Raw genomic sequence first — 27,274 nt, forward strand, 5'->3', positions numbered from 1 at the left:
TTTATAGCATTTATTTTGATTAGTAAAAGACCTTACTTGTCCTGTTATCTCTTTGAATCGCTTCCACATTTGATCATACTGACCATGCAGTTTTATCTCTAAATCAGTAGCAGGTGTTTTCTGGATTTTATCCCGTGCTTTCATGGTATCATTTAGGAGCTATGTTTCATTAGATTCAATATTGATCATATATTCCGTCCAGTTTCTCGCATTAAACTTAACAAATGGAATGTTTTATTCAAGTAGGAGCTCAAACGCTCAAATATCTGTTCCCATGTAACTGGAGATTGTGTAGTTGGTTTTTCGACTTCGGACGTTGCTTTAATTTGATCTTAGTTTGTATGCTCTTTTTATTATTTGGTGATCTTGAAGTATTTATAGTAATACAGCCAAAATTTTAATAAGTTGTCCTGCAACCCAAGTTTATTTTTTTCTCTTAATGCTCTGCCAGCTTGTAAGTATGTAAATTCTCTCATGCACTCTGCTGGCCTGTGCAAGTTTATTATGTGTTTATCTGTGCTCCACTGCTTGTATAAATTTCATTTTTGACAGTCTATCAGCTTGCATATTTAATCCACACTCGACCAGTTTTGCACACGGATCTACCGAGTTGCATTTCTTTAAAAGAGCAGTGTAGCAGTCCTCACTCCTAACACCCATCCGACGATGTTGAAGTCAGAACTAATTCTCTCTCAGATAATTTGGAACATAAAGAGGAAATTCTTACCGCTTTTGTTTAGGCGCTGACAATTTCACTTTTGGCTTTGATTGTTGCAAGTTCTAAATCTCCACAACCGTGCTGCTGACTTCGCCACTTGTTGGATTTTGATGTTTAAATCCAAGGTTCTTTCAGAAGTTAGAAAATGGGGGCAAAACTTGTTCCTTCACGATCATTTTATTAAGTGTTGAAAGAAACAGGAGCAGGAGCTAGAAGCAGAAGTCTTAAATTCAAGAAGTTTAAGATGGCGCTGCTTTGTGTTCAGCTGTTTTATACCTTCGGATAAGGAAAAATCCATTTAAATCTATAGATAAGATTTAACCAATTAGAAAGCAGCTATGCAATACTGGTAGTGCCATGTTAACCAATGAGTATGCACTTATGTAAGTAATTTCAGAGCAAAGAAACATACAGAGCTTTCTAGAATTATACTTTGTATTTTAATTGTTAGAATGCAAAGAAAGATACAATTATAGGCTAATCTGGAATTAAACTGTCGGATGCAACAATATTTAAAAAAGAATCAAAATGTAAGAACAGCCCAGACATCTTAATTTCCTACCTTGTTCTAAAAATGAATTGTCTTTATAATGTACAGTGCTTGACGTAAGAGAAAAATATATTCTATTGCAGATTTCAAAATTACTTGAAATATGAAACTCAAATAAAATCAGTGTTTTGGAGAAGCATGATGATGCTTTTGGGCTGCGTAGCACAATCCTTGCTGATTTTATTTGATGCAAATGATACACTTCACTGCCTGTTTCAATGTTTTCTTGTACATGTGACAAATAAAGCTAATTTCTTTTTTCTTCCTATTTAAATATCCACCAGCTTTATGCACAAAAATGCTTTGCATCAACTTACCATGAATCTTAAACACAATAAATTCTGCAGATGCTGTAAATCCAAAGCAACACACACAAAATGCTGGTCAGGCAGCATCTATGGAAATGCATGAACCGTTGACATTTCAGGCTGAGACCCTTCTTGAGGATGGGAAATGCAGAGGTGGGGTAGGGTGGAAGAGATGACAAAATAAAAAGGTAGGGAGAGGGGAAGGATAGCTGGAAGGTGATAGGTGAAGCCAAGTGGGTAGGAAAAGTAAAGAGAGGGAGAGGAAGGAATCTGATGGGAAAGAGGTGGACATAGGAGAAAGGGTAGGAGGAGGGGACCCAGGGAGAGGTGATAGGCAGGGAAGGTGAGCGAAGGGGCCAGAGTGGGGAATAATCTGGTTGAAGGCTATGCAGATGGAATATAAGATGTTGCTCCTGCAACCCGAGGGTGGCCTTATCGTGGCATGGACAGCTGCTCAGATGCTAGCAGAGGTTTTTTTAAAATTATGCTCAAAGCTAAAATGCAAAAATATTTGGTTTCATAGAAACATGTTTAAATTTGTTATAAAATTTCCTTTGAAGCCTAATTGCTGAGATTAATATACAGAGTTGAAGTCAGAAGTTTACATACATCTTAGCCAAATACACTTAGACTCAATTTTTCACAATTCCTGGCATTTAATCCTAGAAAACATTCCCTGTCTCAGCTCAGTTAGGATCACTACTTTATTTTAAGAATGTGAAATGTCAGAATAATAATAGACAGAATGATTTATTTCAGCTTTTATTTCTTTCACCACTTTCCCAGTGGGTCAGAAGTTTACATACACTTTGTTAGTATTTGGTAGCATTGCCTTTAAGTTGTTTAACTTGGGTCAAACGCTTTGGGGTAGCCTTCCACAAGCCTCTCATAGTAAATTGCTGGGATTTTGTCCCATTCCTCCAGACAGAACTGGTGTAACTGAGTCAGGTTGCAGTTTGTAGGCCTCCTTGCTTGCACACGCTTTTTCAGTTCTGCCCACAAATTTTTTGTGGCCAGCTAAGAGTCTTTCAATTCTTGTTGGGGGATTTTTGCCCATTCTTCCTTGCAAAAGGCTTCTAGTTCTGTGAGATTCTTGGGTCGTCTTGTATGCACTGCTCTTTTGATGATGTTTCCTTCCTTTCGTACCCTCTCCAAACATACCTTTGCCCATTGGGGCCAAAATTCAGCGTCAGAAGTTTACAAAGGAACATCTAAAACAAGCCTAATACATGTTGGAAACAAGTCCTGTGGACTGATGAAGTTAAAATAGAACTTTTTGGCTGCAATGAGCAAAGGTATGTTTGGAGAAAAAAGGGTGCAGAATTCCATGCAAAGTACACCTCTCCAACTGTTAAGCACGTGGGTGGATCGATCATGCTTTGGGCTTATGTTGCAGCCAGTGGCACGGGGAATATTTCACTGGTAGAGGGAAGAATTAATTCAATTAAATACCAGCAAATTCTGGAAACAAACATCACAACGTCTGTAAAAAAGCTGACGATGAAAAGAGGATGGCTTGTGCAACGGGGTAATGAACCTAAACACACCTCACAATCCATAATGGATGACCTCACGAGGCGCAAGCTGAAGGATTTGCCATGGCCCTCACCGTCCCCCAACCTAAACATCATTGAAAATCTATGGATAGACCTCAAAAGAGCAGTGCATGCAAAACGGCCCAAGAATCTCACGGCCCTAGAAGCCTTTTGCAAGAAGAATGGGTGAAGATCCCCCAAACAAGAATTGAAAGACTCTTAGCTGGCTACAAAAAGCATTTACAAGCTGTGATACTTGCCAAAGGGAGTGTTACTAAGTACTGACCATGCAGGGTGCCCAAACTTTTGCTTCGGGCCCTTTTCCCTTTTTGTTATTTTGAAACTGTAAAAGATGGAAGTAAAAAAGGTAATCTTGCTTAAAATATTAAAGAAATGTGTCATCTTTAACTTCATGGCTTTTGGAAATCAGGTCATGTTTTACTCGCGTAGCTGTTCACAGTGACAAATTTTGACCGGGGTGCCCAAACTTTTGCATGCCACTGTATATGAACTAATGACTGTCTAATCCCTTTAAAGACTAATCTTCCTTCAAGAAATGTGAAAAATATGAGATCACCCTAGAACATCCCAGGAAGTTCAGTTGCAAATGCCCAAATGATAATTTAGCCCATTTTCTAAGTGCCTGATAATTCACCAAGTATGTTATTACTATTGGTAAAATGAACAGTTAAATTGAAATATAATCAATGCTTTGTCTATTTTAGATTGGCAAACAAACAAGATTGTGTTGGTGCTTTAGGAGAGGCTGAACTCATAGAGCGCCTTTCATTGAAGAAGTTGGTCGATGAAAATAAAAGCTTCTGCAAAATTGTAAGTACCTGTGCAGTCAATTACTTCAATAAAAATTCTTTCCATTCTTCTTAACTGTTAAAGCTGTTGTGTTATCACAGTGATTTTTTTCTTTCCTCTCTATCATCTTAATGTCTTTCCTGAACGAAGGTAATAAAGTCTAAAGAGAACATATTATTGATTTTTATGGGTTTCTATTGTATTTCCCAGCTCACAAATGTAGATCTCATTATTACACTTTGTGATTTGTGCTTCTGAGCTACTAATTGTTACTGCTACTATATTTGCACTCAGTATTTGTTCCCATTCATATTGTTTGAATGGAAACAATACCTCAACACCGTCAACGTTGATATTTAATTTGCTTACTTTAATATATAAATATAACTTAATATCTAATAAGACTAGATTTTGTATTCCCATCAATATTTTGGTACATGAAGCTGCAGAAAGATTTGGCAGTAGTTACTTTCTAAAAATTACATCAACAGCAGCCTTCATTTATGGATTTTTGTTCAATTTCCAGGTTAAGCAGCATATATTCTCTTTTATTAAAATCCTAATGTTTTTTTTTAATGCTCAAAGAAAGATTACGATTTCTTGAATAGTATATTACTAAACATGCAAAGGAAAATATATCTTAGATCTGGTCCCATTTAATGAGCCTGTTAACATTAACTACCTCATAGTTCAGGATCCTTTGGAAAGAGTGAACACAGTTTGGTTGAATATCCCATTCATTCGGAAGGTACAATAGTTCAAACTGTGGTTGGCATCTGACTGTCTCGAAGGACAATGGGTGATGATCAAGATCACAAGCCTGGACGGAAGGTATGGAGATCCTGAGATGCCCAGTGTCAAGATCCCTCTGTCTGCTTCACCAGTGTAATCCACCAGCTTGGCTGCAGGAGCTGCCATAAGGATATTCAATGGTGTCCAGCTGTCTTAGGCACTCCACTCTGGATTTGCTGTCTGAGTTCACTTCTGTCGTCGTCGCCTCTCCTGAGGCTGCTCACAATGTAGTGGAGCTACTTACCCATAGCTGGGGATCTGGTTCACAAGCACCAGGGCGTGTCTACACACCAGTGCGTCAGCGTGCTGCATGTGCAGGGGCCAGATCTCCTCCCCATCTTCTGTAGTTCAGCCTTTGTCTGAAAGGAGTCCGTTTCTGTGTGTCACCAGTGAGAGGGCAGTACATGAGGCTTGCTGTTGGAGAGGCCGTATACTGGCAGGGAGAGACTTGCCAAATGGAGAGATGGATGTGCAAGTCTGCTAGCCAGCAGTAGAAGCTAAAGTGAGAGCCACAAGCACTATCCACCACACTACCACACTAGATACATCACAACAACCATTTTCAATCTAAAACCCATGTATTATGACTAAGTAGTGGGCACGTGGCCAAGTGGTTAAGGCATTCGACTAGCGACCTGAAGGTTGTGTGTTCAAGCCCCAGCCGAGGCAGCGTGTTGTGTCCTTGAGCAAGGCACTTAACCACACAGTGCTCTGCGACGACACTAATGCCAAGCTATATGGGTCCTAATGCCCTTCCCTTGGACAACATCGGTGTCGTGGGGAGGGGAGACTTGCAGCATGGGCAACTGCTGGTCTTCCATACAACCTTGCCCAGGCCTGCGCCCTGGACAGTGAAGACTTTCCAGGCACAGATCCATGGACTCGCAGGACTAACGGATGCCTGAATCAGGGTGGGTTGGTTCGTGTACACATACTATATGTGGGAAATTTGTGGAACAGTGGAAATCAGATTTTTTCACAGTGCTCAAGAAAATTATATTCTAGTTAAAAGCAAGAACAGTTAGCGTGGGTTGAGCCAAATGGTAGGTAGTGTAGCAGTTAGTGTAATGCTATGACAGAGCCAGCGATCTGGTGTCAATTCTGCCGACGTCTGAAGGAGTTTGTGTGTCTTCCTCATGACCTCATGGGTTTCCTCCCATATTCCAAAGACATACTGGTTAATAGATTAATTGGTCACACGTGTCTAATTGGACATTATGGGCTCTTTGGGCTGGAAGGACCTGTTACCAGGCTGTATCTCAAAAAAAAGAATCCGCTAAGCAAGCAATAAGACAATATAGATTATGAGAGTAAAGTAAAATTTAAAACAGTATTATTTTTTGTAATTATGTAAAGTGAATGTAGGCTCCTTGGAAGATGAGAAGGCAAATTAATAGTGGGTAATGTGGAGATGGCTGAGGCTTTGAATGACTATATTGTGTCACTTTTTACGATGGAGGACATCTCAAATATGGCAAAGAGAGATAGAATGCTCATCATCCCTCTGCAATTGAACCTTGGACTTTCTGACTAACAGACCCCAATCAGTTAAGTTAGACAACCTCTCCTCCTCCACTCTCACCATGAACACCGGCGTGCCTCAAGGCTGTATGCTGAGCCCTCTTCTGTACTCCCTTTTCACCTATGACTGCGTTCCTGTACATGGTTCTAACTCCATCATCAAGTTTGCAGACAACACCACGGTGGTTGACCTGATCAGAGGGGATGACGAGACGGTCTACAGGGATGAGGTCCAGCAACTGGCCGCGTGGTGTGCCAACAACAACCCGGCCCTTAACATCCAGAAGAGCAAGGAAATCATAGTGGACTTCAGGCATGCTAGGAGCCACACTCACATCACGTCCACGTCTACATCAACGGAGCTGTAGTGGAGCGTGTATCAAGCTTCAAATTCCTTGGTGTCCACATTTCCGAGGATCTCACCTGGTCCCTGAACTCCTCCATCCTGATCAAAAAGGCGCAATAGTGCCTTTATTTCTTGCGGAGCAGCAAGAAATCTCACCTCTGTCCCAGGAGACTGACGGACTTTTACCACTGTACCATTGAGAGCATACTCACCAACTGTATCTCAGTGTGGTGTGGCAATTGTCCCGTATCAGACCACAAAGCACTCCAGCCTGTGGTGAAAACTGCCCAGCGGATTATCGGCACCCGATTCCCCACCATTGAGAACATCTACCATAAGTGCTGCCTGGGCAGGGCAAAAAGCATTATCAAGGATGCATCTCACCCTAACCATGGACTTTTTACTCTCATCCCATCTGGTAGGCGCTACAGGAGCCTCCGCTCTCGCACCAGCAGGCTGAGGAAGAGCTTCTTCCCTGAGGCTGTGACCCTGCTGAACCTCACATCACAGCGCTCAGCAGTGTTGCACCCATATTGTACTGTCTCAGTACTTTTATATTTGTGTGCTGCAGCAGTTACTTTTTATTCGCAGTTATTTTGTATATAACACTATTCTTTGCATTTCTGGTTAGATGCTAACTGCATTTCATTGGCTTTGCGTCTGTACTCGGCACAATGACAATAAAGTTGAATCTAATCTAATGGATGCAATGGCGGGTGAAGACCTCGATACAGTCGTTAATACTAAAGAGGTAGTGCTGCACAAACTAGTGGCCTTAGAAGTAGGTCAGGCCCCTGGTCCTGATGGAATGCATACCAGGGTACTGAAAGAAATGGCATAAATTATAGTAGAAGTGTTTCTGATAATCTACTAAAATTATCTGGACTCTGGGCAGGTCCTGGCAGATTGGAAGACACTGAATGTCAACTACTGTTTTTTTAAAAAAAAGGATATAGGCAAAAGGCAGTTAACTATAGGCCAGTTAGCTTAACATCTGTAGTCAGCAAAATGCTTTAAGCTATCACTAAGGAAGAAATGGTGAGATGACTGGATAGTGGCGGTTTCCTCAGGAAGCGCAAGTCCTGTTTGCCAAACTTACTGGAGTTCTTTGAGGATATAATAAGTGCAGTGGATGGATGTTCTATACTTGGATTTTCAGACGCGTTTGATATGATGTGGTAGAAAAGACTTAGGAAGTTGAGGTAAGCCATAAGAAGAGTATTGGTTAACTAATAAGAGACATACAGTTGGGATAAATAGGTTTCTCTGGTGAACAGTGTGCTGCAGGGATTGGTGCTGGGCCCGCAGCTGTTCACGATATACAAAGTGTTTGTACATTAACCATTTGGAAGAGGGGACCAAATGCAGTGTTTGCTGATGAACTATATAGAGTGGGAAAACTAAATTGTGCAGAGGATGTGAAGAGTCTGCAGAGATATATAAGCGAATGGAGCAGAGTTGATCAGATGGAGTACAATGCTGGTAAATGCAAAGTCACCCACTTTAGAAGGAAAAATTGGAAGATGGGATTTTTTTAATGGTGAAAGATTGCAGCATGCTGATGTGCAGAGATTCTAGAGAGTGCTTGTGTAAGAATCACAAAAGATTGGTTTGCAGATACAACAGGTTAACAGGAAGGCAATGTTGTCCTTTATTGCAAGAGGAATTGAATTTAAGAGCGGAGAGATCATGCTGTAGCTATACAGGGTACTACGGAGGTCACAGCTGAAGTACTGCATGTGGCTCTGGTCTCCTGACTTGAGAAAGTATATACCAGCTTTGAAGGTGATGTGGAGGAGATTCACCAGGTTAATGCCAGAGATGATGGGGTTAGCCTACAAGAAAAGATGCAGTTGCCTGGGACTATATTCACTGGAATTCAGAACAATGAGTAGAGGGAATCTTTTAAGCACATATAAAATTGTGAAAGGGATGGAAGCAGAAAAGTTGCTTCCATTGGTAGGTAGAACTAGAACTGGGGGACTATAGCCTCAATATTTTGGGGATTAGATATAGGACTGAGATGAGGAGGAATTGCGTTTTCCACAGAGGATTGAATCTATGGAAATCTCTGCCCAGGGAAGCAGTTGAGGCTTAAAATTATTTAATTGGCTTATTAAAGTTCTTTCTATGATGTGTATTAATTACTATCACAGAACTTCTTCTCAAAGCTAAAGGTTTTGTCTCCCTTAGTCACCTAATACACTCAGGTGTATTATTGACATACATTCAGCGGCCACCTTATTGGGTACCTCTTGTATCTCATAAAGTGGCCGCTGAATGTATGTCCATCGTCTTCTGCTGTTGTAGCCCATCCACTTTGAGGTTCGATGTGCTGTGTGCTCAGAGATGCTCTTCTTCTCACCCCTATTGTAATGCGATGTTATTTGAGTTACTGTTGCCTTCCTGTCAGCTTGAATCAGTCTGGCTATTCTCGTCTGACTTCTCTCATTAATAAGGCAGTTTTGCCCACAGAACTGCTGCTCGCTAGTTTTTTGTTTTTGTTTTTTGCATCATTCTCTATAAACTCTAGGGCAGGGGTCCCCAACCTTTCTCGTACTGCGGACCGGCCGAGAGGGGGGAGGGGTAGGGTTGCCAACGTACAAGAGTAGCAGTCAAATACGTCGGTTTACCCTGAGAAAGACTACAATGACCATGAAGCCTTGCGCGGGCACCAGTGCGCATGTGTTTACGTGCTGATTTCTTAAAAATTGTTTTTGCCGATTCTGTTGGCGGCGGCGGCGTGTTAATCACAACCGGAATATAGGTGATAAGTGGCTAATACACTCAATTTCGTTTCTGAAAGGGTTTATCTAATGAATTTAATATTAAACACACAGCGCATATTTTCCTCGCATGAATATAGCGATAAGACAATTATCAGGGGAGGACAGGGGAGCTTGAAGTGTTGAATGAACTTCCAGTAGAAGTGGTAGATCAGGTTCAATATTATCATTTAAAGAAAAATTGGATGGATATATGGACAGGAAAAGAATGGAGAGTTATGGGCTGAGTGCAGGTTGGTGGGACTAGGTGAGAGTAGCGTTCGGCACGGACTAGAAGGGCCGAGATCGCCTATTTCCATGCCGTAATTGTTCCATGGTTATATAAGTCACTTATAATAGCATCATAACATTTTAAGTAATGTTTGGATATTAAACACACAGTGCATATTTTCCCCGTATGAACATATAAAATCATTTCAACACACCAATATCGCTGAATCAGTGGGAGCCCTGGGTTTGTTTCCCTGCAACAAGACGGTCCTATCGAAGGGTGATGGGACACAGCGATACTCGAAGGGGGTTCCTTATGTCCAGTCTATTCCGCAATTTAGTTTTCGTTGCATTCATTGCAGAGATATGTTGGAAATGGAAGCAACGTTTTCAGTGCTTTCCTGACTATCTCAGGATATTTAGCCTTGACTTTGATCCGGAATGCCGGCAGAGATGTTATGTCAAACATACTTTTCAGCCTGCCGTCATTTGCAAGCTCATGGAGTTGATCTCCTTCCCGTGCTGACATGGATGACGCGCGGGTAATCATCTCGCGTGCGTTCGAGCTCAACAGTGGGTGTGACAGGGAATGAGGAAAGGTGCCGCTGACTCCTATCGCCAAATCATATCGTTTCCTCGCGGCCCGGTACCGGTCTGCGGCACGGTGGTTGGGGACCGCTGCTCTAGGGAATGCTGTGTGTTTAAGAATCCAGATCAGCAGTTTCTGAGATACTCAAAACACTCCATCTGGCACCAACAATCATTCCACAGTCAGTCATTTCAATCACATTTCTTCCCCATTCTGATAATTTTTTCTGAACAACTGAACCTCTTGACAATGTCTATGCTTTTGTGCATTTGTTGACATATGATTGCCTGATTCAATATTTGCATTAACAAGCAGGGGTACCAAATAAAGTGGCCACTGAGTATATAATTCAAAAACATGAGATAACTCAATATAAAAAAGAAATGGGAATAGGCTATGTGGTCCCTCAAGAATATTGATCTTCTACCACAAACAGAAATCTAAATATCTGTGTTATTCTTATTTTTGAATACAGTGAGCCTCTACAGCCCTCTGTGTTAGAGACTTGCAAAGCATCCTCTGACTGAAGAAATTTCTCCTCATTCCAATCCTATGTTTGAAATTTTGACACTTAGTTCCAAACTCTAGCTATTGGAAAATGTCTTCCATAATCAAGCACTTTAGAGCACTCAGACAGTTCAATACTTTGCAATAAGGTCAAACTGTAGATGACAGAGGCCTTGCTTACTTGATCTCTCAGCATACAGCAATGAATCTTCACTGCATACATCCTAAGTACTTCCATGTTTTTAAGGAGTCATAGAGCAATACAGCACAGAAACTGGCCCTTCAGCCCAATAAGTCCATGTCAACTACAGTACCACCTAGTCCCAATTTCCTGCATTCCCCTCAAAACCTTGTCCTATGGTACCCATCTCCTTCTGATAAAAACATTTTTCTTTCCCCCTTCCCTCTTCTATTTCCCTACCTCTTATCACCTGCCTAGCCCCCCCGCCCCCCCCCGAGTACCTTCCTCCATCCCTTTCTCCTATGGTCTATTCTCCTCTCCTTATCAGATTCCTTCTTCTCCAGCCCTTTACCTTTCCTACCCATGTGGCTTCACCTATCAGATCCTAGCTATCTTCCTTCCCCTCTCCACCTTTTTATTCTGTCGTCTTCCCCCTTCCTTTATAGTCCTGAAGAAGGATTTTGCCTGTTATGTTGACTGTTTATTCATTTCCATAGATGCTACCTGACATGCTGAGTTCCTCTAGCATTTTATGTGTGATGCTTAATATATCTAAATATATCAAGCATACTTTCTTCAGCCAATGATCGGTGTGTCAAGGCTGACCTGGATGGGAAAAGCAGTTTCCTGCTGCAAATAGCTTTCACCACATTGCATCCAGATATAATCATTTGGTCTGACACCAGTAGAGAAGTGGTTATTGGTTAATTCACAGTCCCCTGGGAAGACAACATCGATGAAGCCCATGAACGCAAGTTAACCAAGTATGCAGAATTAAGATCAGAGTGCAGAGACAGAGGGTGGAAGGTCTCATGCTATCCATTCAAAGTAGGTTGCCGTGGCTTTATGGTGTTCACTTTCCAGAAGTGGCTGTGTGACCTTGACTTGACTAGAAGAAAGATAAAGTCAACCAGCAGGGGTGTAGCTGAGGCAGCAGAGACAGGATCATCATGGGTGTGGACCAAGTATGTCCAGAGGGGCAGATAGCCAGACAGTGTATACATCTTTTGCAAACCCTTCAGTAGTTGCATGGACACCTGAAGAGCAGACTGTCTGTTGGATGGAAGCGACCAACAACTCTGATAGAGGCATATGCCAAGTTTTTAAGCTCACCAGTGGGAGGTGGTGCTTTAGCATTGCTGGCCCACCACCTTGAGGGAGTCTTGACCATAAGCGGGCCAAAATTCCTGAAGACAGGTGGCAGGCCAACTGATGATCCCACTGGTGATAGCACAGGACAGTTAACATCTTAGTCCAAGTGTATTTTCAATTCAATACCTGCTGCTATTCTTGTTGTCAGTTTGCAGAATGCCTGTTGTGTCATAGTTAACCTTTGCAGCCCTTGCACCCATGCAGTACTGCTACTTCCAACCTTGCAGCGGCAAAGACATTGTTTGACATCCACCATCCCATTTGCATATTTAAATAATCTTTTCCAGACCCCAGATTCTATTGAAACCAAACCTCAGAATCACACAATTCAAGATGATCGCTGAATCTATGTGTAACTGTCTCAGAGACGTGTTTCACTGGGATGTTTATTTTATATGTTTCTGTCATAAATTCATAAGTATTTGAGTTCATAGCTGTAAAAAAGATTAAAAATGTAATAAATATGATGTTAAAAGGGTAACATTAATAAAAAAATTGTTTAAAGCATATTACCTTAAAATATTGTTTGATTAAGAATTTTGTGCTTTTTATATAAGGTTTTATTTACTGTAGAGTGTAATGGGTCACATGACCAGAGTTTAATAAGAGCATGACTGTGGCATTATGGGTCAGAACCAACATGGAGGCAGAGAAAGACTTATGGTCCTAAAATAATCTTATTCTGCATGTGCTCCAAGAGGTGCACACGGTAATTGCTTTTTTAAAATTTGTTTTCTATTGTACATAATGTTGTTGATGTGCCTTTACATGGACAGTGTGATACGTTTTCAGTGATTTTATTTGATTTCAGCACACTTCTGTTTTGCTGACGTCTTGAGCCTGTTTATCGGCAGACACTAGCTTGAGAGACTTTAAAAGACTGAGAGATATATCTTTCAAACCCTTTATGTCTTTTATTTTCTTGTAGTTTTTACGGTGTCTGCTGAAGAACGAGAGAAATAAAAATAAATCTTCAAGGACATCTGTAGGTTGCGTAGCCATTATTTCATGGGACCGGTGCAGTTGCACTATGGGAACTGTACATTCTCCTCTGGTTGCAGTCAAATCCGAGAGGCTTCTACACAATTCTAATAATTCCTCTTATCACTATTGTTAAACAACTGTGCATCCCAAGCTTTGTAAAACATTGCTCAAAAAGTAAATCACAGAATCCTAGAAACTAATGAAGGATAATTCAGTTCATTGAACTCATGCTTTCAAAGCAGTGAAAGAATATAAACAATTATGTCAACCTTACAGTTGTCAAATACATCACAAAGTTATGGAACTTGATTTCCAGACAATGTTGAAACAGCAGTTTCTTCAAATGATCTGTTTCTATTGCAGATTCTGTGCTTAAATGCAAATGGGAAATGCATCTCAACACGTGTTGTCCTTTTTAGTGAAGTAGTAATTGTTCACTGAGCATATTTTTTTCCCATTGATATCAATAGCAACCATGTTCTGCTGTTCGGGGATATGGAAAAACATTGGACAAGGCAATTAAGGAAGGCCTTAATTGGCTTTTGGTTACCATAGCAAAGGATTATGATAACCTTCAAGAACGGGTTGAAAAAGAAGCAATGGTGCAGAAGGCACGGGAAGACCAAGAGAAACGAGAACGTGCAGAAAGAGTACGAAAAATCCGAGAGGAGAGGTAAAAGACTAAACAGTTATGCTTGCCTTACTTAAAAATTTCTAATCTTCAACATTATGACTTTTGAAACATTTCTTTCAAGCTCTTTGAAATTTCCTCAGTTTATCATTTTTTAAGATTGCTATTCCCTTCTTTCAGTTACTCTGTCTTTGGGACATCTGTTCTCAAGGTGAGACTTTCCATTCCAGAACACCTGAGATTTCTCTTTCTTTCAAAGAATGGTGTTTTCCTTTCATCACTTGATGTCGCCTTCACCTGTATCTCGCCCATTTCTTCTATGTCTACACTTGCTTCATCCTCCTGTCATATCGGGGATAGGGTTCCCTTTGACCTTACCTGCAATCCCAGGATCTCCGTAATCCACACATCATTCTCAGTAACATCTGCCATTTCCCATGGGATACTGCCATGAACCACATTTTTCCCTTCCCCGCCAACCCCCCAACTTTCTGTAGAGATTACTCTCTAGGAGTCTGCCCTGTCCACTCGTCTCTCCCCACTGATCTCCCTCCTTGTACTTCTCTCTACGAGTGGGACGAGTACTACACATGCTGTACACGTCCCTTACAACCACTCAGGCCTCCAAACAGTCCTGCCAGGGACGGCGACACTTCACCTGCAAATCTTTCGGGGCTGTCTATTGTATCCGGAGATATGGAGAAATCTCAGCACCTCTTTAAGCACAAATGAGGTTGGAATTTTCCACATGCTCGGGTGAGGACGGCTAAACTTTCTGGGTCCTGTGGTATTGACTTCCCATGACCTTTCCTAATTTCATCATCGGTTCTTGCCTGTATGTAATGTAGGAGTCATCAGGTGAATGATCCCTTGTGTCACTAGTAAAATTCCTTCCATCGTTAATGAGCATGATAGCCCAAGAATCCGAACAGTGCCTAGGAACATATCCAGTGAAGAGTTAATCAATCCTAGGACAGCCTTGATTCATGTGTAATCCACATTCTGCTTCCCTGGTGTGGTGCAGCCAGATTTTAAAATCCTATAGATGTTTTGCTGGCATTGAGGCTTTAAATATTGCTTCTGAAACTGAGCCATGTGTGTTGTCACTACACTCACTCAGTACCATTTGCCAGGATGTTGAAAATGCTGTGTTTATGTTCTGTTTTCAAAGCGGTTCTGCTAGTTGGACTGCAGGATACTTTTGGTCTGCTGCCCACTGGCGGTCCCCTTTGTTTCTAGTCCATTAAGATGTCAAAATTCAACCTTTACATTTCTAAACATTATGGAAAAACTCAAGTGTAAATAATATGCATTGAGCAATATTTAAAGAAAAAATATTTATTAATATAACCAATGTAAAGTTCACATGAATCTGGGTCACATATAGAGTCCTTATTTTAATGCCTAGTGCACAAAATTGTTATATTCTAAAAGGCATTGATTCTATTAAATGGAATCACAGTCACACAAGTATCTCTCTGGCAGGGTGGGGGGGGGTGGGGTTTGAATTTGCCATATTTACTATTCTGGCCTATAAGTGACTGGCTAGTTCCACACTACCGTCGTTAACTCATAAATCCTACTATCATGTCAGGAGCAGTTGTGTCTCACAACTGAAGACAATGAAATATGGGTATAAAGCTAACACAAACACTTACCAGGAATTAATTTTCAAAATCTAATCGCTGAAGGAAAAAACAATTCACAGGAAAATCAGAATCAGGTTTATTATCACCGACATGTGACATGAAATTTGTTAACTTAGCAGCAGCAGTTCAATGCAATACATAATGTAGCAGAGAGAGAAAAAAATAATAATAAATAAAATTAAACAAATAGACAAATCAGTTACGTATATTGAATAGGTTGTTAAAAAATGTGCAAAAACAGAAATACTGTATATTAAAAAAAGTGAGGTAGTGTTCAAAGCTTCAAAATCCAGTTAGGAATCGGATGGCAGAGGGGAAGAAGTTCCTGAATGGCTGAGTGTGAGCCTTCAGGCTTCTGTATCTCCTACCTGATGATCTTGATATTATTTAAACATTCATGTCTTTGCAGAGAACTGAAAGAAAGGGAAGATGCTAAAAGAGATGGACACCTATTAAATCAAGATGACAGTGATGAACCAGATCCACAAACAAACCCCATTCAACCACTACCCAAGGTCACTTCTGTGGTGGGTATTGGTGCATCTGCTCAAAATCTTCCTGTCAGCTTTTAAGGGTATCCCATTTAAGTGTTCAATTTTAAAATAAACATCAGCTTGTAATGTCTAACTGTAGTTAACGTTAATGTAAACTGATAATCTTAATCTCGTGGTGTCTGTGGCATAATGTAGTTAAAGGTTTATAGTAAAGACTGACTTCACCTTTGGCACTTATTGTTTGTTATTCCGTTTCTTCCAGTTCTTATTCTCTCCTGACTTCTTGTTCTCTAGTTTGTTTACCTGGCAGTATTTTTGTGTTATTTCTATTTTTCAGACAGGTACAAAGAAATAGTTAATTCCTCTGCTATTCCTTATGCTCCTTTCTAAATACTCCTATCTCTGCCTGTAAGGGGCTCAACCTGCCATTACAAGTATTTTCCTTTTCTCTTTCCCCCTCATCCTACAATTTATTTAATGTTCAGACCGTTCTGGTCTTGTATTCTATCTTGCAACTTTTAAACTCGTTTTCATGGTTCAGCATTGTTAATTTCCAAATGCTCTGGTTCCTGAGATCATTTTAACAGCTATTTTAACAGCTTTGTTAGCTTCTTTGGAGTTCATGCTATCTTCATCTCTCTTGTCAATCACTTTCCCTGTTGGATTCTGTGCATTAAAAGGATTTTTGTTGTTTATGTTGATGTCAGAATGAAGAGGAAATCGAAGGGCAGAAAGAAATGAACAATCGAATCCCTAATGGAGAACCTCCACTAAATATTGCAGAACAGGGACCATCTAAGATGGAAAAGAGTACCGGAGATACTGTTCCAAATGATCAGCCACTGAAATTGGGTGCCACTGCAGAAGCAGTAACTGATGAGCTCCAAGTACCTGGATCGCACCAGAAAATGCAAGACTCTGGTAATTAAACAATGTTGCTTGGAAAGTGTAAACAGTGTGTCGAATTCCTGTGCAGGGCTATTATCAAATTTAAAATGGATGTTATGTATCAATCTTCACATTCAAATGTTCATATTTTGCTGTATATTTACAATTGTGTATTTTAAACAGTGACAGGGAAGAAAAAGTTCAAGAAGTTTCGTATGAAGACGAAGAATACTGTTGGACCAGGCAATGTAGGGGATGACTCTGGAAATTTAAGCGTACCTCGTTTGCCTGGTAAGTAAAAACACTTTCGGTCTGATACACTCATAGGGAAACAATGTATTGACAGTAAACAGGTTGCTTGAAATGAATTGATCACCAAAAGGAACACATGGATTTAAGTAGTGTGTGTGTGGATTAACATAAATAATACTTTATCTGTGAAATTAATGTAGTTATTTATTAATAAGATTAATCAGTACATCTTTACCCTTTCCAAAAATCTGATTTCTAATTGTATATATTGCATAATGTTGGGTAGTTCAATTTAACACAGATCAGGAGACACCAACCAGTTGCTTTGTGTCTGTTGAACAAGTATGGATGAACAACAGCCACAGTTAAGTGTTTGCTAAAATCTATATAATTGTAATGTAGCAGAACTTTTAAGGAGCAAGTTACTGGTGAGATAGCAATAAAGAAGGAATATGATACTGTACTGTCCAAATGAAGGTCTGAGTCCTTTAATATTGTGATGCAGGATATTCAAAGCCATTTTTCTCCCCATGTACTTCACCAGATTGTAAATTGAAATTTCATTGCTTGGTGTTTGTAAAATGAAGAAAATTATTTGCAATAGAATAAATGCCACACACCACTATCTCAAAGCAAATGTCAAATAGGAAGCAAGTATCAGGAACATTTGTTTGTTTCCCCTCATATTCGCTTTTCAATCTCTATTAATTTGTTATTGCACCATTATCATTGAGTGTTGAGACATCAACAATCTGCTGAAGGAACTCAGGAATTTGAGCAGCATCTGAAGTGGGGAAAGAAACGGTTGATGTTGCAGGTGAAAACTCTGCTTCAGGACTAAGAGTGGAGTGGCAAGGTAGCCAATGTAAAATTAGGAGGTGAAGAAGTGAGCTGGAGGCCAGTAAATGATTGGTGGATGTAAGATTGATGAAGGCTGATGGGCAGATGGAGCCAGGTTGGGGGTTAGGGAGTTTGGAGGTGGGAGAGGAATGGAATTGGAAGACAGAGGCAGGCAGAGAGATGGATGGTGGTGGAAACAAAAAGGAAAATGGAGCCAAGTGGAGGGAAGGGAGAATGAAAGTGGACGTGACTAGCAAGGTGATAAACAGGAATATAAAGGCTACCCGCGCTGAAATCTGATAAATAAGGAAGCAGATAATGGGAACTATTAGGGGGTCTTCAGGTGGAGCAGGAGGGGGGAAGCAGCGATTTGGTAGGCAAAATCTGAGGCTAGTCGGTGGGATGAAATCAGGTGGAGGAGGGGGATGAAAATGAGTGATGAGGGGCTGAAGAAGGATGTATGAAAGGGAACAAAATGGGAGGACTGGAGGTCAATTGGAAAGAGAGAGTGGGGGTTAGGGGAAGTTTACTTGAAACTGGAAAATCAACATTCATCCCATTGGATTGTAGACCACACAGATGCAATATGAGTGTTGTTCCTCTGGGCCTCACCCTAACAGTGGGGAAGGCACAGGAAAGGCAAGTAGGTGTGGAATGAGAAGGAAATGGCACACATCTGGGTGCTTGGGGTGGCCATTGCAGACAGAGCTCAGCTGCTGTGGAGATTAGTTGCATGTGCTTGGTCACACTAATGTAGAGGGAACATATCAGCAGCACCAAATGTAGTCGACAAATTTGGAGTAAGAGTTAAAATGGTATGCACCTGGGAGCTCATCCTTCACCCATCACCCATTGCCAGCTGACTTTTACCGTAGAACTCAATCTCTGGTGTTTTTACTGGCTGTCTTTCCTCTCCACAGCCCCAAAGCAGGTTGTTGATGTGAAACACTGAAAAAATCTTTTCCCCCAACAGATACTTCTCAACCTGCAGATCATTTGTTGCTTCAAGAACGGGTTGAAAAAGATGCAATGGTGCAGAAGGCACGGGAAGACCAAGAGAAACGAGAACGTGCAGAAAGAGTACGAAAAATCCAAGAGGAGAGGTAAAAGACTAAACAGTTATGCTTGCCTTACTTAAAAAATTTCTAATCTTCAACATTATGACTTTTGAAACATTTCTTTCAAGCTCTTTGAAGTTTCCCCAGCTTATCATTTTTTAAAATTGCTATTCCCTTCTTTCAGTTACTCTGTCTTTGGGACATCTGTTCTCAAGGTGAGACTTTTCATTCCAGAACACCTGAGATTTCTCTTTCTTTCAAAGAATGGTGTTTTCCTTTCATCACTCGATGTTACCTTCACCTGTATCTCGCCCATTTCTTCTATGTCTACACTTGCTTCATCCTCCTGTCATATCGGGGATAGGGTTCCCTTTGACCTTACCTGCAATCCCAGGATCTCCGTAATCCACACATGATTCTCAGTAACATCTGCCATTTCCCATGGGGTACTGCCAAGAACCACATTTTTCCCTTCCCCGCCAACCCCCCAACTTTCTGTAGAGATTACTCTCTAGGAGTCTGCCCTGTCCACTCGTCTCTCCCCACTGATCTCCCTCCTTGTACTTCTCTCTACGAGTGGGACGAGTACTACACATGCTGTACACGTCCCTTACAACCACTCAGGCCTCCAAACAGTCCTGCCAGGGACGGCGACACTTCACCTGCAAATCTTTCGGGGCTGTCTATTGTATCCGGAGATATGGAGAAATCTCAGCACCTCTTTAAGCACAAATGAGGTTGGAATTTTCCACATGCTCGGGTGAGGACGGCTAAACTTTCTGGGTCCTGTGGTATTGACTTCCCATGACCTTTCCTAATTTCATCATCGGTTCTTGCCTGTATGTAATGTAGGAGTCATCAGGTGAATGATCCCTTGTGTCACTAGTAAAATTCCTTCCATCGTTAATGAGCATGATAGCCCAAGAACCCGAACAGTACCTAGGAACATATCCAGTGAAGAGTTAATCAATCCTGGGACAGCCTTGATTCATGTGTAATCCACATTCTGCTTCCCTGGTGTGGTGCAGCCAGATTTTAAAATCCTATAGATGTTTTGCTGGCCTTGAGGCTTTAAATATTGCTTCTGAAACTGAGCCATGTGTGTTGTCACTACACTCACTCAGTACCATTTGCCAGGATGTTGAAAATGCTGTGTTTATGTTCTGTTTTCAAAGCGGTTCTGCTAGTTGGACTGCAGGATACTTTTGTTCTGCTGCCCACTGGCGGTCCCCCAGTTTCTAGTCCATTAAGATGTCAAAATTCAACCTTTACATTTCTAAACATTATGGAAAAACTCAAGTGTAAATAATATGCATTGAGCAATATTTAAAGAAAAAATATTTATTAATATAACCAATGTAAAGTTCACATGAATCTGGGTCACATATAGAGTCCTTATTTTAATGCCTAGTGCACAAAATTGTTATATTCTAAAAGGCATTGATTCTATTAAATGCAATCACAGTCACACAAGTATCTCTCTGGCAGGGTGGGGGGGGTGGGGTTTGAATTTGCCATATTTACCATTCTGGCCTATAAGTGACTGGCTAGTTCCACACTACCGTCGTTAACTCATAAATCCTACTATCATGTCAGGAGCAGTTGTGTCTCACAACTGAAGACAATGAAATATGGGTATAAAGCTAACACAAACACTTACCAGGAATTAATTTTCAAAATCTAATCGCTGAAGGAAAAAACAATTCACAGGAAAATCAGAATCAGGTTTATTATCACCGACATGTGACATGAAATTTGTTAACTTAGCAGCAGCAGTTCAATGCAATACATAATGTAGCAGAGAGAGAAAAAAATAATAATAAATAAAATTAAACAAATAGACAAGTAAATCAGTTACGTATATTGAATAGGTTGTTAAAAAATGTGCAAAAACAGAAATACTGTATATTAAAAAAAGTGAGGTAGTGTTCAAAGCTTCAAAGTCCAGTTAGGAATCGGATGGCAGAGGGGAAGAAGTTCCTGAATGGCTGAGTGTGAGCCTTCAGGCTTCTGTATCTCCTACCTGATGATCTTGATATTATTTAAACATTCATGTCTTTGCAGAGAACTGAAAGAAAGGGAAGATGCTAAAAGAGATGGACACCTGTTAAATCAAGATGACGGTGATGAACCAGATCTACAAACAAACCCTATTCAACCACTACCCAAGGTCACTTCTGTGGTGGGTATTGGTGCATCTGCTCAAAATCCCCCTGTCAACTTTTAAGGGTGTCCCATTGAAGTGTTCAATTTTAAAATAAACATCAGCTTGTAATGTCTAACTGTAGTTAACGTTAATGTAATCTGATAATCTTAATCTCGTGGTGTCTGTGGCATAATGTAGTTAAAGGTTTATAGTAAAGACTGACTTCACCTTTGGCACTTATTGTTTGTTATTCCGTTTCTTCCAGTTCTTATTCTCTCCTGACTTCTTGTTCTCTAGTTTGTTTACCTGGCATTATTTTTGTGTTATTTCTATTTTTCAGACAGGTACAAAAGTAATTGTTAATTCCTCTGCTATTCCTTATGCTCCTTTCTAAATACTCCTATCTCTGCCTGTAAGGGGCTCAACCTGCCATTACAAGTATTTTCCTTTTTTCTTTCCCCCTCATCCTACAATTTATTTAATGTTCAGACCGTTCTGGTCTTGTATTCTATCTTGCAACTTTTAAACTCGTTTTCATGGTTCAGCATTGTTAATTTCCAAATGCTCTGGTTCCTGAGATCATTTTAACAGCTATTTTAACAGCTTTGTTAGCTTCTTTGGAGTTCATGCTATCTTCATCTCTCTTGTCAATCACTTTCCCTGTTGGATTCTGTGCATTAAAAGGATTTTTGTTGTTTATGTTGATGTCAGAATGAAGAGGAAATCGAAGGGCAGAAAGAAAAGAACAATCGATTCCCTAATGGAGAACCTCCACTAAATATTGCAGAACAGGGACCATCTAAGATGGAAAAGAGTACCGGAGATACTGTTCCAAATGATCAGCCACTGAAATTGGGTGCCACTGCAGAAGCAGTAACTGATAAGCTCCAAGTACCTGGATCGCACCAGAAAATGCAAGACTCTGGTAATTAAACAATGTTGCTTGGAAAGTGTAAACAGTGTGTCGAATTCCTGTGCAGGGCTATTATCAAATTTAAAATGGATGTTATGTATCAATCTTCACATTCAAATGTTCATATTTTGCTGTATATTTACAATTGTGTATTTTAAACAGTGACAGGGAAGAAAAAGTTCAAGAAGTTTCGTATGAAGACGAAGAATACTGTTGGACCAGGCAATGTAGGGGATGACTCTGGAAATTTAAGCGTACCTCGTTTGCCTGGTAAGTAAAAACACTTTCGGTCTGATACACTCATAGGGAAACAATGTATTGACAGTAAACAGGTTGCTTGAAATGAATTGATCACCAAAAGGAACACATGGATTTAAGTAGTGTGTGTGTGGATTAACATAAATAATACTTTATCTGTGAAATTAATGTAGTTATTTATTAATAAGATTAATCAGTACATCTTTACCCTTTCCAAAAATCTGATTTCTAATTGTATATATTGCATAATGTTGGGTAGTTCAATTTAACACAGATCAGGAGACACCAACCAGTTGCTTTGTGTCTTGTGAACAAGTATGGATGAACAACAGCCACAGTTAAGTGTTTGCTAAAATCTATATAATTGTAATGTAGCAGAACTTTTAAGGAGCAAGTTACTGGCGAGATAGCAATAAAGAATGAATATGATACTGTACTGTCCAAATGAAGGTCTGAGTCCTTTAATATTGTGATGCAGGATATTCAAAGCCATTTTTCTCCCCATGTACTTCACCAGATTGTAAATTGAAATTTCATTGCTTGGTGTTTGTAAAATGAAGAAAATTATTTGCAATAGAATAAATGCCACACACCACTATCTCAAAGCAAATGTCAAATAGGAAGCAAGTATCAGGAACATTTGTTTGTTTCCCCTCATATTCGCTTTTCAATCTCTATTAATTTGTTATTGCACCATTATCATTGAGTGTTGAGACATCAACAATCTGCTGAAGGAACTCAGGAATTTGAGCAGCATCTGAAGTGGGGAAAGAAACGGTTGATGTTGCAGGTGAAAACTCTGCTTCAGGACTAAGAGTGGAGTGGCAAGGTAGCCAATGTAAAATTAGGAGGTGAAGAAGTGAGCTGGAGGCCAGTAAATGATTGGTGGATGTAAGATTGATGAAGGCTGATGGGCAGATGGAGCCAGGTTGGGGGTTAGGGAGTTTGGAGGTGGGAGAGGAATGGAATTGGAAGACAGAGGCAGGCAGAGAGATGGATGGTGGTGGAAACAAAAAGGAAAATGGAGCCAAGTGGAGGGAAGGGAGAATGAAAGTGGACGTGACTAGCAAGGTGATAAACAGGAATATAAAGGCTACCCGCGCTGAAATCTGATAAATAAGGAAGCAGATAATGGGAACTATTAGGGGGTCTTCAGGTGGAGCAGGAGGGGGGAAGCAGCGATTTGGTAGGCAAAATCTGAGGCTAGTCGGTGGGATGAAATCAGGTGGAGGAGGGGGATGAAAATGAGTGATGAGGGGCTGAAGAAGGATGTATGAAAGGGAACAAAATGGGAGGACTGGAGGTCAATTGGAAAGAGAGAGTGGGGGTTAGGGGAAGTTTACTTGAAACTGGAAAATCAACATTCATCCCATTGGATTGTAGACCACACAGATGCAATATGAGTGTTGTTCCTCTGGGCCTCACCCTAACAGTGGGGAAGGCACAGGAAAGGCAAGTAGGTGTGGAATGAGAAGGAAATGGCACACATCTGGGTGCTTGGGGTGGCCATTGCAGACAGAGCTCAGCTGCTGTGGAGATTAGTTGCATGTGCTTGGTCACACTAATGTAGAGGGAACATATCAGCAGCACCAAATGTAGTCGACAAATTTGGAGTAAGAGTTAAAATGGTATGCACCTGGGAGCTCATCCTTCACCCATCACCCATTGCCAGCTGACTTTTACCGTAGAACTCAATCTCTGGTGTTTTTACTGGCTGTCTTTCCTCTCCACAGCCCCAATGCAGGTTGTTGATTTGAAACACTGAAAAAATCTTTTCCCCCAACAGATACTTCTCAACCTGCAGATCATTTGTTGCTTCAAGAACGGGTTGAAAAAGATGCAATGGTGCAGAAGGCACGGGAAGACCAAGAGAAACGAGAACGTGCAGAAAGAGTACGAAAAATCCAAGAGGAGAGGTAAAAGACTAAACAGTTATGCTTGCCTTACTTAAAAAATTTCTAATCTTCAACATTATGACTTTTGAAACATTTCTTTCAAGCTCTTTGAAGTTTCCCCAGCTTATCATTTTTTAAAATTGCTATTCCCTTCTTTCAGTTACTCTGTCTTTGGGACATCTGTTCTCAAGGTGAGACTTTTCATTCCAGAACACCTGAGATTTCTCTTTCTTTCAAAGAATGGTGTTTTCCTTTCATCACTCAATGTTACCTTCACCTGTATCTCGCCCATTTCTTCTATGTCTACACTTGCTTCATCCTCCTGTCATATCGGGGATAGGGTTCCCTTTGACCTTACCTGCAATCCCAGGATCTCCGTAATCCACACATGATTCTCAGTAACATCTGCCATTTCCCATGGGGTACTGCCAAGAACCACATTTTTCCCTTCCCCGCCAACCCCCCAACTTTCTGTAGAGATTACTCTCTAGGAGTCTGCCCTGTCCACTCGTCTCTCCCCACTGATCTCCCTCCTTGTACTTCTCTCTACGAGTGGGACGAGTACTACACATGCTGTACACGTCCCTTACAACCACTCAGGCCTCCAAACAGTCCTGCCAGGGACGGCGACACTTCACCTGCAAATCTTTCGGGGCTGTCTATTGTATCCGGAGATATGGAGAAATCTCAGCACCTCTTTAAGCACAAATGAGGTTGGAATTTTCCACATGCTCGGGTGAGGACGGCTAAACTTTCTGGGTCCTGTGGTATTGACTTCCCATGACCTTTCCTAATTTCATCATCGGTTCTTGCCTGTATGTAATGTAGGAGTCATCAGGTGAATGATCCCTTGTGTCACTAGTAAAATTCCTTCCATCGTTAATGAGCATGATAGCCCAAGAACCCGAACAGTACCTAGGAACATATCCAGTGAAGAGTTAATCAATCCTGGGACAGCCTTGATTCATGTGTAATCCACATTCTGCTTCCCTGGTGTGGTGCAGCCAGATTTTAAAATCCTATAGATGTTTTGCTGGCATTGAGGCTTTAAATATTGCTTCTGAAACTGAGCCATGTGTGTTGTCACTACACTCACTCAGTACCATTTGCCAGGATGTTGAAAATGCTGTGTTTATGTTCTGTTTTCAAAGCGGTTCTGCTAGTTGGACTGCAGGATACTTTTGTTCTGCTGCCCACTGGCGGTCCCCCAGTTTCTAGTCCATTAAGATGTCAAAATTCAACCTTTACATTTCTAAACATTATGGAAAAACTCAAGTGTAAATAATATGCATTGAGCAATATTTAAAGAAAAAATATTTATTAATATAACCAATGTAAAGTTCACATGAATCTGGGTCACATATAGAGTCCTTATTTTAATGCCTAGTGCACAAAATTGTTATATTCTAAAAGGCATTGATTCTATTAAATGCAATCACAGTCACACAAGTATCTCTCTGGCAGGGTGGGGGGGGGTGGGGTTTGAATTTGCCATATTTACCATTCTGGCCTATAAGTGACTGGCTAGTTCCACACTACCGTCGTTAACTCATAAATCCTACTATCATGTCAGGAGCAGTTGTGTCTCACAACTGAAGACAATGAAATATGGGTATAAAGCTAACACAAACACTTACCAGGAATTAATTTTCAAAATCTAATCGCTGAAGGAAAAAACAATTCACAGGAAAATCAGAATCAGGTTTATTATCACCGACATGTGACATGAAATTTGTTAACTTAGCAGCAGCAGTTCAATGCAATACATAATGTAGCAGAGAGAGAAAAAAATAATAATAAATAAAATTAAACAAATAGACAAGTAAATCAGTTACGTATATTGAATAGGTTGTTAAAAAATGTGCAAAAACAGAAATACTGTATATTAAAAAAAGTGAGGTAGTGTTCAAAGCTTCAAAGTCCAGTTAGGAATCGGATGGCAGAGGGGAAGAAGTTCCTGAATGGCTGAGTGTGAGCCTTCAGGCTTCTGTATCTCCTACCTGATGATCTTGATATTATTTAAACATTCATGTCTTTGCAGAGAACTGAAAGAAAGGGAAGATGCTAAAAGAGATGGACACCTGTTAAATCAAGATGACGGTGATGAACCAGATCTACAAACAAACCCTATTCAACCACTACCCAAGGTCACTTCTGTGGTGGGTATTGGTGCATCTGCTCAAAATCCCCCTGTCAACTTTTAAGGGTGTCCCATTGAAGTGTTCAATTTTAAAATAAACATCAGCTTGTAATGTCTAACTGTAGTTAACGTTAATGTAATCTGATAATCTTAATCTCGTGGTGTCTGTGGCATAATGTAGTTAAAGGTTTATAGTAAAGACTGACTTCACCTTTGGCACTTATTGTTTGTTATTCCGTTTCTTCCAGTTCTTATTCTCTCCTGACTTCTTGTTCTCTAGTTTGTTTACCTGGCATTATTTTTGTGTTATTTCTATTTTTCAGACAGGTACAAAAGTAATTGTTAATTCCTCTGCTATTCCTTATGCTCCTTTCTAAATACTCCTATCTCTGCCTGTAAGGGGCTCAACCTGCCATTACAAGTATTTTCCTTTTTTCTTTCCCCCTCATCCTACAATTTATTTAATGTTCAGACCGTTCTGGTCTTGTATTCTATCTTGCAACTTTTAAACTCGTTTTCATGGTTCAGCATTGTTAATTTCCAAATGCTCTGGTTCCTGAGATCATTTTAACAGCTATTTTAACAGCTTTGTTAGCTTCTTTGGAGTTCATACTATCTTCATCTCTCTTGTCAATCACTTTCCCTGTTGGATTCTGTGCATTAAAAGGATTTTTGTTGTTTATGTTGATGTCAGAATGAAGAGGAAATCGAAGGGCAGAAAGAAAAGAACAATCGATTCCCTAATGGAGAACCTCCACTAAATATTGCAGAACAGGGACCATCTAAGATGGAAAAGAGTACCGGAGATACTGTTCCAAATGATCAGCCACTGAAATTGGGTGCCACTGCAGAAGCAGTAACTGATAAGCTCCAAGTACCTGGATCGCACCAGAAAATGCAAGACTCTGGTAATTAAACAATGTTGCTTGGAAAGTGTAAACAGTGTGTCGAATTCCTGTGCAGGGCTATTATCAAATTTAAAATGGATGTTATGTATCAATCTTCACATTCAAATGTTCATATTTTGCTGTATATTTACAATTGTGTATTTTAAACAGTGACAGGGAATGAAAACTTCAACGAGTTTCTTATGGAGATTAAGAATGTTGTTGGACCAGGCA

At 40.5% G+C, this 27,274-nt stretch overlaps 1 protein-coding gene across 1 annotated transcript in view; it reads left to right on the top strand.

Moving 5' to 3' along the window:
* LOC140198687 (ADP-ribosylation factor-like protein 13B) overlaps window positions 1–27,069 on the top strand; it is a 40,509-nt gene extending 13,440 nt beyond the window's left edge. Inside the window, exons 4-15 of the mRNA XM_072259706.1 lie at window positions 3,837–3,942; window positions 13,460–13,662; window positions 15,679–15,796; window positions 16,471–16,684; window positions 16,835–16,942; window positions 18,717–18,846; window positions 20,866–20,983; window positions 21,659–21,872; window positions 22,023–22,130; window positions 23,905–24,034; window positions 26,055–26,172; window positions 26,848–27,069. Of these exons, the coding sequence (XP_072115807.1) occupies window positions 3,837–3,942; window positions 13,460–13,662; window positions 15,679–15,796; window positions 16,471–16,684; window positions 16,835–16,942; window positions 18,717–18,846; window positions 20,866–20,983; window positions 21,659–21,872; window positions 22,023–22,130; window positions 23,905–24,034; window positions 26,055–26,172; window positions 26,848–27,069 (1,789 nt within the window). The remainder of the gene's footprint in view (window positions 1–3,836; window positions 3,943–13,459; window positions 13,663–15,678; window positions 15,797–16,470; window positions 16,685–16,834; window positions 16,943–18,716; window positions 18,847–20,865; window positions 20,984–21,658; window positions 21,873–22,022; window positions 22,131–23,904; window positions 24,035–26,054; window positions 26,173–26,847) is intronic.
* The last annotated feature ends 205 nt before the right edge of the window (window positions 27,070–27,274 follow it).

Source organism: Mobula birostris, chromosome 6 (genome assembly GCF_030028105.1).
Source record: "Mobula birostris isolate sMobBir1 chromosome 6, sMobBir1.hap1, whole genome shotgun sequence".
NCBI classification, from domain to species: Eukaryota; Metazoa; Chordata; class Chondrichthyes; order Myliobatiformes; family Myliobatidae; genus Mobula; species Mobula birostris.